The 20,005-nt window shown below is 36.3% G+C and overlaps 1 protein-coding gene across 1 annotated transcript; it reads right to left on the bottom strand.

Annotated features, from left to right (window-relative positions):
* Positions 1 to 1,174: 1,174 nt before the first annotated feature.
* unkl (unk like zinc finger) lies at positions 1,175 to 18,554 on the bottom strand. The gene is made up of 16 exons (XM_041817145.1): positions 18,458 to 18,554; positions 17,594 to 17,803; positions 13,731 to 13,907; positions 13,233 to 13,366; positions 12,977 to 13,112; positions 12,775 to 12,892; positions 12,408 to 12,492; positions 11,306 to 11,472; positions 10,777 to 10,965; positions 10,386 to 10,436; positions 10,122 to 10,299; positions 9,948 to 10,037; positions 9,609 to 9,845; positions 8,775 to 8,962; positions 8,425 to 8,682; positions 1,175 to 8,232 (listed from the first exon to the last, which is right to left on the bottom strand). The coding sequence occupies exons 1-16, from the start codon at positions 18,520 to 18,522 to the stop codon at positions 8,077 to 8,079; spliced, it is 2,439 nt and encodes an 812-aa protein (XP_041673079.1). The 5' UTR covers positions 18,523 to 18,554; the 3' UTR covers positions 1,175 to 8,076.
* Positions 18,555 to 20,005: the final 1,451 nt, after the last annotated feature.

Raw genomic sequence — 20,005 nt, 5'->3', positions numbered from 1 at the left:
CAAAACAGGAAACAAAGTCCTGTTGTGTTTGTTTGTTAGTACCAGGGTCCCAGATACACAGAGCTCACCGAGACAACCTGTCTACACCCCCTCTATCAGCTCCCAGCTTTCTCCACTGGAGCTGCTGCTGAAGTCAGGCTGCTATCTGGTGGTGGGGAGGATAAGTGTGCTGGATAATGAGCTGAGGAAACTAACAGCCAGACACTGCAAGTGACATGTACAGAAATTGACAGGGTGCGAGGTCCTAGTTTGAAATAAGTTGTTTTTGAGTCCATTTTCTCACAAAGAGCAATCATCGATTGATTTTTCTCTTTTTTTTTGTGTGTACCTAAAGATTGGCTCATCTTTGGCACCCTGACTCAGCCTGGCTCTGCAGTGGGAAACTGTTGTGACCAGATTAATCCTGCTCCTTGAAAAGTTTGGTACAACAAAACTAAAGTGCGCTATGCCTGTATAAACATTTACTCTTTCATATATTTTCACCCTTTATTTGTGCCACAGCAGTATTACTAAAAGGGTCCAGAGGTGGAAAAAATAGACTAAATATTGACCCCCTACCACGGACTGAGAAAGAAGTAATATGGCCTTGTGATTTAGTCGCACCCATGTACATTGGCAGCCCAGGTTCAAGTCCAGTCTGTGGCTCCTTTTGTATGTTTCACCCCAATTCTTTTATCTGTTTCTGATTCTATCCACTGTCCTTCTCCCTAAAAATACAGGCATTAAAAGCCCAGAAATAACACATTTTTAAAGAAGAAGCTCCACTCTCCCTTTTTTCCAAGGCCTTTAAATATTAAGCTGAATTCAAAAATCAAAGTAAATGTCTTAAGACATTTGTGCACCCCCCCCACCCCCCACAAAATATCACCATTGAAATTTGTCATTCAGGCTGAGCAGATTATTTTGTGTTCTCGTCTCCTGAGAGCCCTTTTTATACTGTTCCACAAGGTTCAAGTCAATGTACATGCACAAGATAGACAGTTAGCATCTTTATGTTTTTCCTGATAGTTAAATTGTTCAGAAATACCTGATTTATATTCTTTTTTTTTTAAGTAAATTTTTGTATTCTCCTAAAGTTCTCTTTTCTCTCCTTTTCTGATTCCATCTCGCAAGCAGCATTTTCAGCACTCCACATCGATTCAAAGTTGTGTTTGAGACAAAGAGTACCCACACGTTTCAGATGAAAAATTATTTTAATTCTCAAGATGATAAAAATAATTTTGTGAACTCTGTAAACCATTGCATAACTGTAGTGTAACAATTTAACAAGTGTTAGCAAACTAGTAATACACTACAGAAAATATGCAGTACACAATCCTCAATGTAGAAAAGAAAAACCTAAAACTCTAGGACTTGCACCTATTTTTGTGTTCACAACACAAAGAAATATCAATATACCAAGTTTCCTACATAGCGATACAGCTTGTCTCAAAATATGGGACATATTTTTTGTTCTATAAATAATATCTAAACCCACTGACATTTAGTAAATAAATTGCTGAAATGGTGTTTCCTCAGATTTAACACATTCTCTATGAACTCACTGTATTACCCTGAGAAAAACACATTTCCTCCTTATATATCCACATTAGGCTGACAAATAGAAACTTGAAAACTTGTATTTGTTTAAGTTCTAAAAAATTTTATTGAATAGCAGTTTACAACTAGATGCTACATCATGATGAATTAACTGCGCTCCATAATATCCAGTGACCTATTCATTGAATATCTAATTTAGAACAATACATTCAATATTTCAGGGCTTCAATGTTAAAATAACATTTCTACTGAAAATTTCTAAAGTCTATGGAACATCTGGTTCCACATTCAGATTATTTACTTTAGACAACACTTGTTGTACTAGAACTTTACTTAATTTGAACAGCTCCATATATCATACTCATATACATGTACAAGATTGCATAAATCTTCAGGCTCCATTTTCATTATATTAAAAACAGAAAGACAACACAACAACTAACAGTAATGCAAAATAGATTAACCTATTTCAACGCAGAGCATAATGATACATCTACTACAGTTCATTTACAAGATTCTTCCCATTTGGTGCTTTTTTTCCTCACAAAAACAAAGGTTTTTGGTGCCAAATGGCAAATTGAGATCAAAATTATTTCAATATTGCTGTTTTTTTCAGTATAGAATGGCAAATACAGACTGAGACAGGCAATTATCAGTCATCTACAACCTTCACTTCATCCTTGGGGACTAATAAAGAAAATCTCATTTCTTTTTTTTCCTTTCTGCTCAAGTGGCCCGGGTATTTAGGAATCACATTGGGGTCCATAAAAACACTTTTAAGGCACTGGAATTTTGATTTTAATTTAGTTGATTATATTTTGTCATCTGTCTCTGAGGCATATCCTTTTGTTACCAATCAACATGATGTATTCAAGGCACAGATTGACTTGAGGATAAAATTGGTCCATTAGAAATGTCACAAATTAAATGAAAAGAAAGAAGAGCTGTGCTTACCATGTGAATGTTTATTTTTTAAAATCTTGAATCAGAGCAAGTACACCAATAGAAAGACTAAGGGCCGACAACAAATAATAGTTTTAATTATGTCTGTATCTGCCATTAATGTTTGTCACAATCATCATCTGTCCCCTGTAATTTTACAAAAAAAAAAAAACTAATTTGGACCACGGCTTTAAAGGAAAAAAACAGAATCAGATAGAAAGAAAGCACCTTACAGTCACTGTAGGCTGATCAGAACAGCATGTAATGCATAACCATCAATTTCCAAAGTGATTGAGATTATGTAGTTAAGCTAAATCAACAAACAAAAGTCAACTTCAAAACACAGCTGTAGTGAAGTTTATATGGCCACTTCAGAAGCACAAATGTCATCACCTTTGACATTCCTTCACTGTAGACAACATTTAAACCGACACTGAATCCTCGCTTAAGGTCAGCATGTGCTAGCCAGTATTGCACAAACCTGCCATAAACGTCAATGTATACTTAACACAAAATCAATTATACAAATACACATTTTTTAAGGATCTGACCCATGCATTTTTGATCATTTGTGTATCAACTCACTATAGCTAACTTTAGATTAAAAAAGATGCTAATTACTGTTAATTACTGTTAATGAACAATAACTATTTAAGGTACTAGGTGATTACTTTTTAAATCATTTTAGATTCATACTGAAATCAAACAAAGGATGAAATGTAGTACAAAACAAATAACAACAGTACAGGTCTTTGGTAAAACTGCAAAAAATGGGCTCTAGTCCATTAATGTAAGCTGTTGGCATAGTCCTGTTGTTTACTCACTAAGAGGACAATCTGTGTGTCCCACTGAAGGAAATATCAAAACAAAACTCCTTCGGACTTTGCTCAGAGCGAACATTTTTATCTTGAAACACTCAGTTCACACGTACAGGCTGATCAGTCCTATACTATTATTTAAATTCTCTTTAAGGGTAAATTTTCCCTTTACAATACATTTCTGGACACAATAGGAACACCACTTTGGTTCATTTTTTTAGATTATCACACTAGACATCATTCATTTAACTGGCTTCACAGGCAAAACAAAATATACCAAAAGATCCTGTGAAATTAGCTGCACTCTACACTGTTATCCAGTGTATAAGGGGGGAAAGTCCAACACAAATACATTTAACTTCAATTTAAAAAAAACAGGGACAATCTACAGCAGTACAGGTCTGTGACATCATTCTAAGTGGTTTACAAAAGAACTCAAACTTTGACTTAAATGGATTTACAAATGAAGAATTCAATCAAATAAAGATTTGTCAAATTAGATACAAATGTTTCTGAAATCTGAGCTGTGGATGCACAACATTCAAACATCTAAATGTTTAACAAGAAACTACATTAATACCTTTATCCAGTAGCAGCGAAGCTTGCAGAATTTATTAGCCTTTACTACACTAAATAGAACTCAATACGAATATTCTGGCAGTGACACACAGTGCGAACTTTTTTTCTTTTTTTTTTCTCTTTTGTAAGCTGGTTTATATATCGCAATAACATGCAATACCAGAAGTGTGTAGCCTGCCTTTTATGCTGTATTATAATCATGAAAATGCTAAAATACCATTAATTACCTTGATATTTTCCTCTGAGTTGTTTAGTTGTCATGTATGTGAATGTAAACAATGCATTTCCCCATATTTATAAGTAGCAAAAAGGTGTACCTGGAGATACATGATTCTCTATAGAATTTTAAAGCAAGAATAAAAAGATTTTTCAACACAGTAGAAGGTCATTTCAATTAGACGAACCAAAGCACAAACCCTACGCAAAATCTGACTTACAAGTTAACAAATGAATTCTTCATTCACTGCAGATTTATCACAATAAAACTAATTAACTGAAATGTTTAAAAAGCTATTATATACGTTGCTATACAAATTCATGTGTCCTATGTTTGCATACTCCCAACCATTTAATTGAAAAAACTAATTTTAAAGACTGAAGCTGCACCAAAAGAGCACCACGACTGAGGAATGAGTGGGTGGCTGTTTAAAAGGGGAGAGGGGAGGGATTGATTCTAAGTTTGAAGTCAAGACACAGGCACTGACAATGTTTGTTTACAACTATCTTCAGCAGAAATACTCATGGGATTGGGCCAAATATACTGGCCATTAATTATCTATATATATATATATATATATGTGTATATATATGTACATACAAATAGTCATAAACATGTCAATGCTTCTGCAAAGTTGAAAGACACGTTCTGCAGAAACCTGTGCACAAGCTTCAACTACTTGTGTTTGCTCAGACAACTCTACACGTGAGCTTTTCAATGAAGGCAAGGCACTTTAGAGTTAGAGGCCGATATGTTCTCGACAAAGTCAAGAGGCTAGATTCCTACAAAAATCACCAGTTCAGGCTTTAAGCAAATACAATACATGCTTCTCTAATGGCTAGGCTATATAAATCTCTACAAAACAAAACTAACTGATTGAATAACTGCCTTAAAATGTAGCATGTGCCTTACTGATATTACAGCTGCTGGTTATGCCTAAAATGCATTTTTAGTTAGCACTTATTTGATTGAATTTTTATAAATCTAACTATGAAAGTAGAAACTATTAAGTACTTTTCTATTAAATCTTATGAATATGTAGAACCATGCCATGATTTAACAATAGGAAACATGAAATATTCAAACAATGTTTCACAGTAGACACAAAAGCTTCAGATATTAGCTTATATAGAAAAAAATTATAAATCTAAAAAAGACACAAAAGAATACCTACAAAGCAGCTTAAAGCAAATGTCTATATACCCTTTAATAAAGTCCAAGTCAACAAAGTGCTTTAGTTAGAAATCTAAATTCTTCAGAAAGTTAGTCAAAATAACGATGCTTGACTGCAATTGAAAAATTTTGAATTTAAGGTTTTAGTAAAGACTTTTCTTAGAGAGGAACACAGTAAAATGTTGCATTTTACTGCAATTTACTTGTTTGCTTCACTACGTTTACCTCATCACATCTGAAATATTTTACAAGGCTACTTCTGAACTTTCTTCTTTAGACAGGAGTTTTGTTGAAGGGAGCCATTTCCCATTGTAGTGTTATGTTTGTACACATCAGGGTATGCAGCTTTAGATGTTTAAGTGCTTTTTGTAACAGTAGGCAGCAGCCTGTTTAACAAGACTCAGCTAGACGCTGCATATTATTTAAAGGAGGGGGAATTATATACTTGTAAGGTTACAAGAATACATCTTATTTGCTTCTAAGTTATTTTTTCATTTCAATGTTTTCCTCACAAGTAAAGAAAAAGTCCACTCAGGGTGTTGCTCATTTCATGTGTAACACAACGAGACTGGTTCAGTGAGACTAATCTGGCCTTTCTAACATTTAAACAGTGAATTCTTTCTACTCCAGACTGAACCATGGCAATATGGCAAAATATGAAACTCCACTTTTTTTTGTAGTTATGTTGGTTTTTATCACAATTTGGGGATTTTTAATTCCAGTTTGAAGATAAAAAGGCTACAAAGTCTGCTTGATGATTCTACTACTATGCTTATCAAACCACATAAGAATTACTGGAAATAAAATAAAAAAATACTTGAAGACATTCTGTATAAAGATTAGACAGGTTTAGTGTGTGATTTAAAAACTGGTGATTCTGTCTTTTGAGTTAAGATATAATATTGTTGAATATCAAAATAAACTTAACTCAAGAAGTAAGGACATTTGTGTTTGGTAGATTGTTTCTTCATTTATCCTGACATTAAGTCTTATACTGTTGGAAAGCCTGTTTATTTCCCTTTTAATGGTGCCATATTTGTAAGGAATATTTATTTGTGGGGTGAACAAAATGAGTATGAGGGTTGCACCTCGGAAAAAGCTGCCAAATCTTCTCTGCCAATGCCAAACAGCGTATTCTGCCATTGACTCTTGTTTGGTGTTGTTTCCTGGAGTCTGAAGAAACAAGACATCTGGGAGGCTTTCCCTTTTTCTTCGTCTATGTTGGTGTCAGGGACAGCCATGTCCTGGCTGATTGTGGTCCTTATGTCTGATTTTGATCTTGAGCTCCCAGAAGCCCCACTGCTCCAACCAGGCCAATTCCCACACCATGTTGAGGTCATAAGAGGCGTTACCTTGGAGATCAGCCTGCAAGCTGCTCAGCTTCCTATGGGAGCAAACCTGTCAATCCTGACTGTCTATGAGCTGGGTATCTGGGCTGGCAGGAGAGTCAGCATCACAGTGAATAAAGAAACAGTGAAGGAGATGATGTTGCACCTTGAAAGCACACTGTAGAGATATGGGATTACCACTACTTGCAGAATCTCATCTGTATATCTCTCTGCATTGAGATTGCCTCCAATGATGACAAGCCTTGTTGTTCCAGTGAGGGAGATGCCGCCCCACACCATCACACGGCCTCCATCAAAATATGTTACTCTATTGGTGCAGCAATCAGCATAGCATCCTACGCGTCTTCTCCACACTTTGACCCTACGATTCAACTGCTGTACGCAGAATTTGAACTCATCCCTGACCAAAAGATTTTCAGTACCTCGGAGTACTAGAAGCTCAAAACAAGAATCAGTGACAACAGCAAAATAAGCTGTGTGGCACTGAAAGAGGAGATTTGGAAAATTTTTCACGGTACAACCCACATATTCAGCTCTGCTGCTCATCCCACAAATGTATGTTCCTTAACAATGTGGTACCATTAAAAGGGAAACAAACAGGCTTTCCAACAGTATAAGATTTATTTATTGCCAAGAAGCATTGCTACAACAAAGAAAAAAACTACCAAAAACGAATTTCCTTACTTTTTGTTGTAATCTATTAAAGTCCAAGAGTTTAGGTTTTATGTTTTCCAATATGCTAATCTGGAGTAACACATTCACTGTGACTTTTCTACTATCCTTAAATATAATCCCAATGTAATCTGTGAAAAGTTGGTAGAACATACCCTTAAATTTGCTGTACATGGATTTAAGTGCTTTTAGAAATGTAGAAAAAGTTTCAAGGGACCATATTATCTTCTAAGGGCAGTGAAGTATTGCTGCTGTATAAACAGCAAAACAAAGGGATCGAAATACAAACTCCTTTTCAGGGATCTGTTTGTATAAACAACCACACGTTCATTCTTTTTTGGTGCTATTTGTGTCTTTTTCTTATCAAAAGATATGCATAATTTGACAGTTTTGCAATGCATATTTGCATTTTTTGTTTGGGTAAAATCAGCTGCATTACGCATTTAGTCAAAATGTGATCTTGATTAAGTGTAAACAGAATCTCCGTTTTAAGTTGCCAAACATGATTAAGCATTTGACCACACTGAAAAAATTCTAGCTGTAATACACTGTTTTTCAGACTGAAAGACCAAGGTGATGTTCACATAAAATGAGCAAAAACTACAATAATTTAAACAACTGTGCATAATCTAATTTTCATTACTACTTGCTTTGTCAGTCAAGCATCAGTTTATTCTAAATTTATTTAATTACTGTATTAAACAGACATTGCTATTTAGAAATTGTAATATCTATTAGTAGTTTTCAAAGGGCTAAATCTTTAAATAGTACCTTGAGTAATTCTACATCACCACTTCAATATTTTCGTTCTACAGTAGGGACATTCGGTTTTACTAGGTGCACAGTTCTCACATAGTACATAATGTTGGCAAGGCTGCAGGACAATGCAACGATCATGCTTTTGGCAAACTATACATTTCTTTGACTGAAGCATATATATTACCTGTTGGGGGAGAAAAGAACGAGTATCAGCTGCAACTTATCGGACACAGTTCATGCAGACTTTTCGATTTGCATGCTTGATGGCAAAGCGTAGATCTGAATGAAAGCCTGATAAACTGTTGTTCTTTTTTAATTTTTTTTAACTATGTACATGCTACTGATGAAATGCTGTGTGAGATCTAGTCTTTCTTACCCCTTCTATAAGGTCTAGGTCATTACGCAGCTGACTCTGGATGGAGTGAAGCTTTGACAAAGGGAGCTGCTCCAGCTCTCCGTAGCTACGTAGCAGAGGAGTTCCAGGGGTTCGACAAAGGGCGTCAAAGTCCCCTTGGAGCTCTTTCAACTTGCGATCAGTTTCCTCCCATTTCTGTTCTGCCAGCTGACGCTCTGCCTCGGCCGTTTTTGCTTGTTCCTTTGCTTCATGAGCTTCTTTCTGGCAAGCTTCGCAGGCCTGAAGCGAGTCAAACATTGTCAGGAAAGGTACAACAACTCACACATAAATCTAATAAACATATTGCAAAGAAAAAAATGTATAAAACTGACCTGTTTGACTTGGTGCCAGGCCTCCTCCCATTGTTTGATCTTCCTCTTGGCCTCATCCAGCTCTCTGAAAAGACGGGTCAGATCAGCACTGCTGGTTGCCGAGGTTAGGCTGCTGAAAACTGGAGATGGACTCGGAGAAAAGCTGCCACTTACGAAGTCCCAAATGTTACTAGCTCCTCCATTCAAACCTAAGTGTGAGAAGAAGAGTTAAAACTCAAGGACAAAGCCCAAAAGACAAATGTAAGCTGGTAATTTTTTTCCCTTTATGGATGAAGCTTGAACATTATTTGACATTTCAAGATATCTTATAAAGTAATACTTGATCATTATTTCTCATATTACCTCAGGGAGGAACTGAGGGAGAAAAGAGTAAAAGAGAGCGTATCTGTGTTGTAGACAGCGAAGACAAAGAGAGGAACTTCATTTGATACTCTGTCCTAATGTTGCTCTTAAGTTTAAAAACAATACTTCAACTATAAATTACTTCCATTGTGTACACGTCACCTCATAACCACTGTTTTTTAGACTAGACGAAGCACCTGTAGAGGGGCATGCTCTGCTTGCTGTGATAGCTCGTGCACACCAGCAAGCGCTTTTATTATGTGGTTTTGAAACACTTGTTGGTAATACTGTATGCCCAGATAACATTTTGGGAGGGTATGACAGCATTATAAAGTAAATACCACCTAATCCCATTAACCAGTACTCAGGTAACAGAATACAGATATAGTAAGTAAAACAAAGCCTTTCATCACACACAGGACTGAGATTTAAATCTGTATTTACAGACTTTCCAGCCCACAAGTAGAAAAATATCTGATACTATCAGCCTACCCAAAGAATTCTGGGAAGAGGAGTTGGGTGTTCCCAGGAGGCCATGCTCTTGCTTGGCTAACATGTTTGAAGGTTGATTTTGCTGTGATACTGTCCCAGACAGCAGTGACTGCGACAGAGACTGGGAGAGGGAGCTGAGTGGGGAGGTGGAGAGCGATGACGAAGAGTTAAAAGAAGAGGATCGAGCCAAGGAGCCAGGAATGTTGACAGGAGCGGATCCACCTAGCATTCTTTGACCTGTAAGACAAAGAGAAAACTGTTGGTATTTTGCAAATAATTTAAAAAACAAATGGTAATAACTTATCCACTCCTCAAAGAACTACGACAAGGTGCCTTTACTTGCTAGTCCGACACTGTTGTCTTGCTCCTCTAACTCCTTATCAAGAGATGCAACATTGATGTCACTGAAGTTCAGGTCCAGAGCAGACCCTGAGGGAAAACAGAGCACAAAGGGGTGACATTAAATGACAAAGAGACAGTATAGCTAAACATGGTAACTTAAAATGCACATACCTATGACAGACTCCACTGTGTTGCTCCCTGGATAGAAAGGAGTGGCTTTTGCATTCATAGTTGATAAGGTGGTGGGTGAAGAACTATCTGAGCCGATACTAGACGCCAAGCTTGATGTTATACTGGAGGTAAAGCTTGTTGCCAAAGGGTTTCCCGCAGAGAATACAGTATTTTGTGTCTGGAAAAAACAAAACAAAACAAAGAATGGTTGTTTAATTCCCTTATGTTAGTACAGTTCTGGGGATTTCTAGTAAGTCAAAGTACCTGTTTTTCTTGGTCCATTAATTTTTGATCCATTTGCCCCTTATTCTTTATCTGAAAATGATCAAATAAAGAAATAACTTGTCAGTTAGAAAGCCACCTTAGCATTGTTACAATGTCTCCTATTATTTAGTTTCCCTACACAGAGACATTGTGGTATACTTTTGGAGCAGTTTTTGTCAGGATGTATTTATTCTAGCATGACTCTACCTGCCACTAGTAGCGCTAGAAATAAGTCATTGTAAAAATATCCTAAAGTGATTAAATAAAAAATGACATGGAAAACAATAAATGACAAATCAACAAAACAATAGTTCAAAATAAATGATGGTGAGGCTTTTGTTGTCTGTGTGATGCCTAATGCCATTAAAGCTATGCAGAGCAGTATGTGTACCTGATCCTCACGTTCAAAGCCCGGAGCTTTGGGATAGTTAGACGTCAGAGATGAGGCACTGGATGTGGTGGATTCTGAACATAAACTACTGTTAGTTAAGGATTTGGGCCTGCAGATGGATCCCACTGGGGATAACAAAGTGTCACTTCCTGAGCTTGGGGTTACAGTTGTGCTATTAGAACATGAAACCTGAGAAAGACAGGTGCAAATGATTGCAATTAAATGATGATCAAAACAGAAAATAAAAGAAATAAGAAAAATGATAAAATACTGTGAACTGACAATGAAAGCAACAGAGAAAAATACATGATGACAAGCTGTTTTTACTGCGTAACTGTCACAGATATCCATTTATATGAGAAATAGCCTCAGTTATTTTAAAATAATCTAATCATGGTACATAAAACAGTTAAAGAAAAAGTAACAATGGCCAATCAAACCACAATAAAGAATAAATGAATAGGAAAACGAGAGCAGCATATAGACACAAATGTCAGTTGAAGTCCATGAAAGAACAAAAGAAACCTACACTTCCTACTTGTCCGTTGCTACTGTTTGTGTTGGTGGTGGAGTTGCCTCCACTGTTCCACTCACTGACTGGACACTCTGAATACTGCTGAGAGCCCAGCTGGGACTGTGAACTGGACTGGATCACTGTTAGCAATGAGCTCATGGTCTCTTCTGTCGAGGGAATTCCTGAAAGCAAGAATATTAAATTCAGTCAAAAGGGGCAAACATCTTAAAACATTTACCAGTTTTTATAAATCGAAAGGTTAAGACTAATTATTTTAAAATGTCGGCAGACCAAAAAGGACTGTGATTTCCAGCATCAGTTTTTACTGCCACTTAATTTAGCTAGGTTACAAAATTACAAACTCCATCCTTACGTTATTTAAGACCATTTTACAGAAGAAATATAAAAAATTGTCCTGGCATCAGCAGTAGCTTAAGACCCAAAAATTGTACTCGTAAAAAAAAAGACTAAGTGCATGGGAAAAAATGTGGAAAAGACACATTTCTACTTCTCTGTTTTGACTGATCAGTGAGGTAAATGTGATATTGATTAGCATTGCTGTATTTAAAGCTGAAGTATTTGTAGAATTAGTATAAAATATCAGCTGACCTTGAAGAAATTTATCATGCCTGATGCACTGAGCATGGAAATGATAAACTACATTTGTTTTGTATGGAAAATTAATGTTTAAAGCAAAAAAAGCCACTAGTTGACACATGTCCTAAAATATTTGTTTACATTGGTTCTAAAAATCTTGAATCGAAACAGAACTGGAAACTCAAACAGATTTGTATTATCTAAAAAGATATTTTTGGTTCACTAACACCTAAATTCAATGATTTCTGGCACATTTAATGCCTCTTTTCTAGCAATTTACAGTATGGTGATATTTATCTAAACATAACAACAAGCATATGTGGAAAAAAATTATGATTGAAATGGGATAAATGTAGGTAAAAAAAAACATAATGGATACAAATACATCTATGGCAAATTGCCTTCTAAAATTTAAGACCACTTACTGGTAAAAATAAGATTTTTTTTGGCCTTAAATTTTGAAAATTCCAATTCTTTTTAGGGATCTGCATGATCCCTGGAAAGTGTATTAAGTACTTACTTTCTACATGTGCAAATGCACAAAACGGTCCTCTGGGACAGTATCCAGTTTGTCGCATATCATTACATTTGGTTGATTTGTAGATCTAAAAGAAAGAAAAACTTGTCATCTGCAGCAATGTATCACAACAAAATGAATTTCCTACATTTTGATTAGAATTACTTAAGTTGTTTTGGTCACAGTTTCTCAAGGCTTAGGTAACAGAGTCGGTGACCATTGTTTATTATATAGCATCTCTGTTATTAAACCAAGCAAACAATCTAAATATTTTCCTATTTCTATTCAATTTTTTTCAATCATCTTCAATCATTTTAAGCAGCAAACTTTCCTTCATACTATTAATTCTAAGATAAAATAATTCCCTCACCTCCGGATGAAACTGCTGTTCGGTGCGAGAGTGACAATACTGGCAACTGTCTCCACTGTCACACTTTGAGGGCTCGCCCCATTCATCCCCGTGTTTCACATTAGGGCAGGGAGTGGACCTGAACTCACAAAGACATAACCTTAAACTTAGTGCTTTCACAAACTTAATACTGTTTATCTTATTAATCTCCATCACTTCTCACCTGTATTTGAACTTCCTAGGATTTCGTCTTCGATCTCTACTGTTATGGTAGTGGGGGCAAGCGTAGCCCTGTCTGCATAGTCTTGGGGGCTTGGTACATTGCTCTGTTTTGTAGTTGGCTAGGACGAAGTTGGTGTCTGCAAAAAAAAAAGAAAATAAATCACAGTATAATTTTCATTTGACCTGTATTGAGGACAGAGGCAAGTGTATAGTTTTACATTGCGCGGGCCTGTCAGTATCTGGATGGGGGTTATTACCTTGCCACCGAGGGTCTTCTGTGAGAGTTTTCTCAATCATAGCTTGGCTGGCTAGCACACCCGGCTGTAGATCAGGAATACCTTCCCCTGATCCCAACTGTCCATTTTGAAGGGCCTCTTGTGCTTGAATCTCTCTGCAGCCAAAATGTATGGTTAGTTTTATCCTAGATGCACAAAAAGTTACAAAAATGTACTGGCTGAACACTCTTACAACGTTATGGAAAACTTATAGTTAGGCTGACTTCACCCAGGCTCTTTGAGAACCATCAAACTCAGAAATATTATTTGAGTGTCAAATGTTTGTATTTTGATTTTAATTCACTGAACCAAGACTCTAAAATCTAGTAACAAACCATACTGTGATCAATCAAACTGCTACAGTGAAGTTATTCTGCTTTATATTATGTATAAATTGGCTGGTTTGTTCATGCCATTGTGAGTCTTGTGAGTGAAAGCTTGGCAGGGAAAACAGAGGCCACTATTTGCTTTGTATGTCACCTGATATCATAGACTGGAGGTCGGAGATCATGTGGCCCGTGAGCAAAAGCACAGTGGAGGCCATTCTTCACACAATGCCCTCGGGCGTCCGTCTCATGGATACAAGTGCCAGTCTTGTAGTAGCGGAGATGGTACTTTCGCTCTGTGTCACCAGTGGTCCGGTGTAAATAAGGGCAGCTAAGGAGAAAAGGACACATCATTAAAATATGTTATCAATGGATTCAAATAAGCCGTCTGAATAAAGGTTATTGGATATAACATCATATGAATGCATAAGAAGTTAAGCAATCAACAAGACATCCAATGAAATATGAATTACATCACAGTAGGTTGCACTAGTCTGATCTTTTCTCATAATTGTGACAGGATATAACTTGAAATGATGCAGGCTGTTTGTTGCATTTGGTGGCTGTTTTAGACATGGAGCTGAAAACACTGCATCAAGATTAAAACATTACTCCACCATGCTAATCATTACAAACCCATAAGGATTATTAATTATACTAAAAGACAGAGATTCTGTCATCTGCACATGTTTCAGTTATTTAAATATCATAATAATGTAATAATCTGCTTCTTTGAATCCAAGGTCGAAACACCAGCACTGCCTCAAGAAATGTATGGCCAATAAGCCTCTTCAAAAGCCAATTTTTCCTGTCTTGAGTAGCAACAGTTGCTATAGCAACACATAAGGTCATACAAAAATAGCAGCAATTGGCAGAGGAGGAACTGTAAGGAGTGCATTTGTTCATTTTCCATTAGTACAATAATCAGATTTTTTTTCTATGTCTATGTGGGGCTAAATTAAATACTGTGCCATTTCTAAGTCACACAGAGAAGCTGATTATATGCCATCTCTTTTTAAGAACTCAGAAATCCAGTCTCTGTGTGATGAGACAGTTTAATACTAATGAATATATGTTACTCTTTGAAAGCCACAAGCCTGTCACTTAAAGCCCCTATTAGTTTTATTCATCTAGGTGAAAACACACATATTAATGATGACACTTCTTTATGTGGAGCAGAGGTAAAATAGACCATCATTGGAAAAAAATGAACGTTTCTGTATAATTTTTAATTGCCTGAATTGACTTCTGGTGGTGGCAGTTGTTCGAGTGATTAACAGCATGCAGCAGACACAGCCTTTTAAATTAATTTTATGGCAAAGATTCTTCAGTGATACATCTTTATGAGATTTTTTGTTGATAAACACTACCTACAAGACAACAGATAAGAAGCACTGATTGTTCACAGAAGGAGCCAAAAAACCAAGACAAACCAGAAGATGCTCACAAGAGCTTTAAAGTCCCTGTAAAATACATTTTTTTAAATCCTTATTTTAGGTTTGCTGTATGACAGGCCACTGTGTTGTGAACCATCAGGCCAAATTCCGGTCATGAAAAACATCTCTGGGTTTACATAAATATTTATTTATTTATAAAGTTTATTTGATAGGGACAATGCAAATTACATAGTGAAACTTTAGCCTGTTACAAACAAGCTAAAAGTAACTGATGTTTCACATCTAGAGATTATAGCTATCGCTAGTTTCCATCTCCTGTCCCTAGTTAGGCTTTTAGAAAATGAAATGAAAGAAGGTAAAAGTAAAGATTTACATAAAAATTGTGTAAAGACAGTTACAAGCTTTAAAATCAGTAGAAATGAGGCAATAGAATCTGCTCTAGGATGGTGTGGGTGTGCCAGCTGAATGAACTGAAGCCACGCCCACTCACGATAAATACGATCCTCTCAAATTTTAAAAATGCTTCTGATCTGAGCGCAGCTGCCTGGCTTTGCGCCAAAGCAGAGAGACGGAAGATGGAAATTAAATTGACTGTTTTCTGGGACAAATCCCTCTGTTATGATGCTTTAATTACCCATAGGTCACTGTAGCTGACAGATTTAGGAAATTTACCACCCAGTGAACAAAAACATAGCAAATAGTGACATAAGCTAACAACAGACTGTACTGAGATTAGTTGCTTGGAGATTTTCTTTCATTGTAGCATTAGGGGGGCGTGGTAGTTCCCCTTTAAGACTGGTGACATCATGAGGTCCTAAATCCTATATTTGCACCGCCCAAATAAAACCAAGCTAGGAAAAAGGTGATCAACTTTCTGACAGTCTAAATAAAAAAAATCAGTCAAACATAGATCTCAGTATTTTCACATGTTTAAAGCAACCTTATTACAACATATCTAGTGTGTTAAGACACAAAGTTTGGATTTCACTTTACAGGGACTTTAATGTTTGTAAACCTAATTTCATATGTGATGATAGAGAACAACTGATGCTGTTGGCCTTATAGAGCCTTTATTGCAACACATAAGATGAAAACATTCAAATTGGTATATTATCCTTAAGGCATAATGGGGAACTGACATTTTTGAAAATACTGACACACAGTTGATACAACATATACCTGGTGTGGTTATCTGAAAATAATAGTATAAAAAATATAACAATGAAGATCTCAGAGGAGCAATAGTCATTCAATATGTTTCTTTTCAAAGACAGAGGAACAGCCAAACTGCATGAATTAGTTCAAACGAAAATATGTACATGCATTCAACAAGAAAAAGTCCGAAGAAGAGTCCCTTTTAAAAATGCATCTGTTAAAGCTATCCTTTAATGACTGGGAGAAAGCATAAGAAAGCTAGCAAACTTCATTTTCCAATGTAAACATACTGAAGAATAACTGTTTTCTCCCTATAATGCACACACATGTACAAAGAACAAATCATTTCCATATTATTCTTTCAAAGTAGTACATTTATCATAGCAAACAAAAACACACAATACCTTCCTGGTGGCCCTATAAAACACAAATAGCTGCAAGGTGTAATTTGTATCCTGCCTTGTATATATGATGTAATTAACTATGGATAAAGAAAACACGTCTTAAACCCCTTTGTCCCTAAAAAGGCTGACCATAATTGCAACACACGCCTTTTGTTTTCTTAAAAACTAGAATTTTAAGATTTGATTCAATTCAAGTTAAATCAAACAATAGACTACACCTGTTTCAATGCCACAGCAAAAGTAAAAGTCCTACTCAGTACTGAGTCATTTATTGTTTTCAGCATCAAAAATGGTACATGAACTCTGGTGCATAGTAGCACTTTCTCTATATACCTTGCTGGTTAAAAATTTGTCTGAAAATCTGAATTATTTTCAAGCTTCAATAACTTTAAATACTCTTGATCATAAAAATGATGGAGACTGTGGTATTTTACAACACATAGCAATGGAAAGTTGGGCTCAGCAGTTAATTGAAAATTTAAATTAATTTGCAATATGTCTTACTGCAATTTTCCATTTGCAGAGGATGCAATATTTTGTTTACCTGAAATGTGTCAAAAAACTAGTTTAATATGCAGTTATTTTTGCAGCAGATGTTATTGACTAAATTATAAAAACATTAACATGTCAGTTTTTTTCTAGAATAATTTGCAGAAATCCTTCTTTCCTTATGGTTGTATTTGTTTGTCTTACCAAAAATGAGTTACATATAATAATTATTTCCTTCAACACAACAGTTCGCATGGCATTTTTTCCAAAATCATTCAGCCTTTTGTAGAATGCCCTTTTACTTGTGTTTGTTATCAATAAACAAGAAGATGAACTTAAAATAATGACATATTAAATTGCATTTGCGATATTGCAATTTACTTATGACTAAATATCCTGCTAATCGTAATTATTTTTGGTGTGAAATGCGTTATATTGAAGTTAACGTTCGTTTTACTCAGCTAAAATGAACCTCTCTTAAAATATGTAAACAAAACATTTGTCAGCAGCTCAGCGGCTGCTTAACGACGCACACTGGTTGAAGGCTGTCAGTGACTGGAACAGAGACTTACTCATCGCCATCGGGGCAAATGCCTGTGGTCTCGTCGTATTTTGTGCAGTAAACGTCGGGGCTGTAGTTAAAGGTCCCGTCCCGTCTCCTAATGGGTCGTCTTCGCCGCTGGTTGAGAAAATGCCAATGAAAGCACGTAAAGGGTCTGTGCTGCGTACACTTGTGCTGGAGGAACAACGGGCACTGCTCGGTCCTGAACTCCTTCAAGTATCTGAAACAACGAGGAAAGACAAAAATTAATGACAAATCCTGTGTTCAAAATTGCTACTGACTTAGAAATAAGTCGAAGGAAAATGAAAAAGTTAAAGGACATTTAGGAGTCGTGTTTTGCTGCTAGTGTTGGAGCCTACACTATATTTTGGGTCATTAGCGTTAGCTTGATATTCACGGAGCGTACTACGTAAGTTTTCAACGTAACACTTGTTGAAAGACGCGGAGCGTACGTGTATAAATGTGCGTAGCAAGAGGGAACTCAAAATAAGGCCGAGCTATTTACAAGCAGACTGGATAGCGAGTTCCTGGCTAATCGTTTAGCAGCCCGAGTTGACGGCATAACACTCAACCTATTCTTCGAAACAATTCATCAACTCGGTAAATCAGTGCTAGACGACACCATTAACAACTGTCTTATTAATAAGCAGATTTAAGAAAGCAGAGTTTCCTACAATGAGGCTGATGTCGTTAGCGTGCAGTCGCTGTTTGCTATGTTACGGTAGGCAGTCACAAAGCCAGGAAAAGCACCATGTTTTCACACACACATACAAGAGTTAAGGAATGCACAAAATACAAACGCGCGTAGGTGCATGTGCAGATAACGTTTTCAGTCGCGTGTTATTGTGTTATTATTTGCAGCAGCTTTACTCACGTATAGTGGGTAGGTTTCTCGGTTTGAGGGGACGCATTGGCCGCCGTTTTCGAAACCGACGGCATTTTCAGTCAAAACAATGAACTGCGCATGCGCGTGGATCTGTTGCTCGCGTGCATGCACGTCCGCTTGCAAGCTAATGCACGGCAAACACTGTACAGAGGGCGCTGTTCAGCCGAGATACTACTGCTCTTTTCTGTTTACCATCACCCTCTGTCATTGTTGATGTCCGTCACACGATACTGTTATGACTGAACGTAAATTATAACACTATGGTATAATTCTCCTCCATTTATAAACATTAAAAAATTACTGCAGTTCCCTGTCTGATTTAAGATATGGCAGAGTTTGTTCGGTTTTTGAATACATTTCACATTTTAATGCTATTTTTTCCCAACACAACACACCAAGTTTACAGCTAAACATCTGGTTTCACTACAATTCTATATAATTAAACAATGATGAAGAACTGTGTTAAAAAATTAAACTACATATAGAGCAATTTTGAAACATGATGGAGCACCTCTTATGTCTGTTTATCCTGCTAGTTTGATACCATGAAATAGCCTATAAATCTATTCCATCCATTCAAAGTTATTGTTATAACTATTTTTATAACTGGTTCACAAGACGATATAAAGTACTTACTGTAACATATTCACCTTTTAAAGTATCCAATGATCAATTATACATATCTTTTTTGATTTTACAAATTTCTGTTTCAGTTTTTGGTGTAAGTTTTGTTTTGATTGCCTTATAATAGGATATATTGGTAATAAGGAATTTGCTTGCCTGCCTCATCAATTTTACAGCTTGTCAGACTATCTGGGGAGCTAATCTGCTCTATCTAACCCCTTTTTCCTGCAAGGGCTTTTCATTTACAAATGCAATTACAAGTCTAATCCATTATGCAGCTGCTGAGGTCCATCGAGTGCACCGCCTTGTTATTATGCATGGACCCTGGACTGTCCCGTTATAATTACTTTAGTAAACTCCGCCCCAACTCTGTTTACAGTAGGCAATGTCCAGCACCTTTCTTACATAAGAAAACCTAATTTAACTATACTTCACTTTATGTTGATTTGTAATAAGAGTTTCTCATTTGGCATCATTTGAGTGTTAATCAAGTATATTATGATATGATCCTTTGAAACAACTCTGTAATATAGTTGTTTCAAGGTTTTGCTTTTTTAAGGCATATATTTTAAGGATTTTTCCCACACATTCACAGAAAAGGGGGAAATGTCACACAGATGTCTTGTTAAAATGTCCAGCAATATAAGAAGTAAAAGTTAATGCAAAAGAAAACGGCATGGTATTTGTGCAATGTCACATTGTTACAATTAATTATCATTTATTCTTAAGGATTGCACTTCTTTTGCATGTCAAAATTTTAAAATAGATGCCTAATAGTATCTAAACCTATAGTTTTTAAAATCATTTTTACAAACGCTTTACAGGCTTATATGCATCACGTGGTTGATGTGTCGTGTCTGTGTTCCCCCTGATCTCTGTTGTTTTAACCAGACGGTCTCCCCCCTTTGGTCT

This window comes from Cheilinus undulatus, linkage group 21 (genome assembly GCF_018320785.1).
Source record: "Cheilinus undulatus linkage group 21, ASM1832078v1, whole genome shotgun sequence".
NCBI classification, from domain to species: Eukaryota; Metazoa; Chordata; class Actinopteri; order Labriformes; family Labridae; genus Cheilinus; species Cheilinus undulatus.
This window is presented reverse-complemented; position numbering and strand designations above follow the sequence as displayed.

What these genes read in the sequence shown, in the direction of transcription:
- unkl (XM_041817145.1), bottom strand. Translation starts at nt 18,522, where the DNA reads ATGCCGTCGGTTTCGAAAACGGCGGCCAATGCGTCCCCTCAAACCGAG. An exon ending in GAGAAACCTACCCACTATAC is followed by an intron (nt 17,804 to 18,457) that starts GTGAGTAAAGCT and finishes TCGTTGTTTCAG; the next exon opens with ATACTTGAAGGAGTTCAGGA. An exon ending in AGAAGACCCTCGGTGGCAAG is followed by an intron (nt 13,113 to 13,232) that starts GTAATAACCCCC and finishes TTTTTTTTGCAG; the next exon opens with ACACCAACTTCGTCCTAGCC.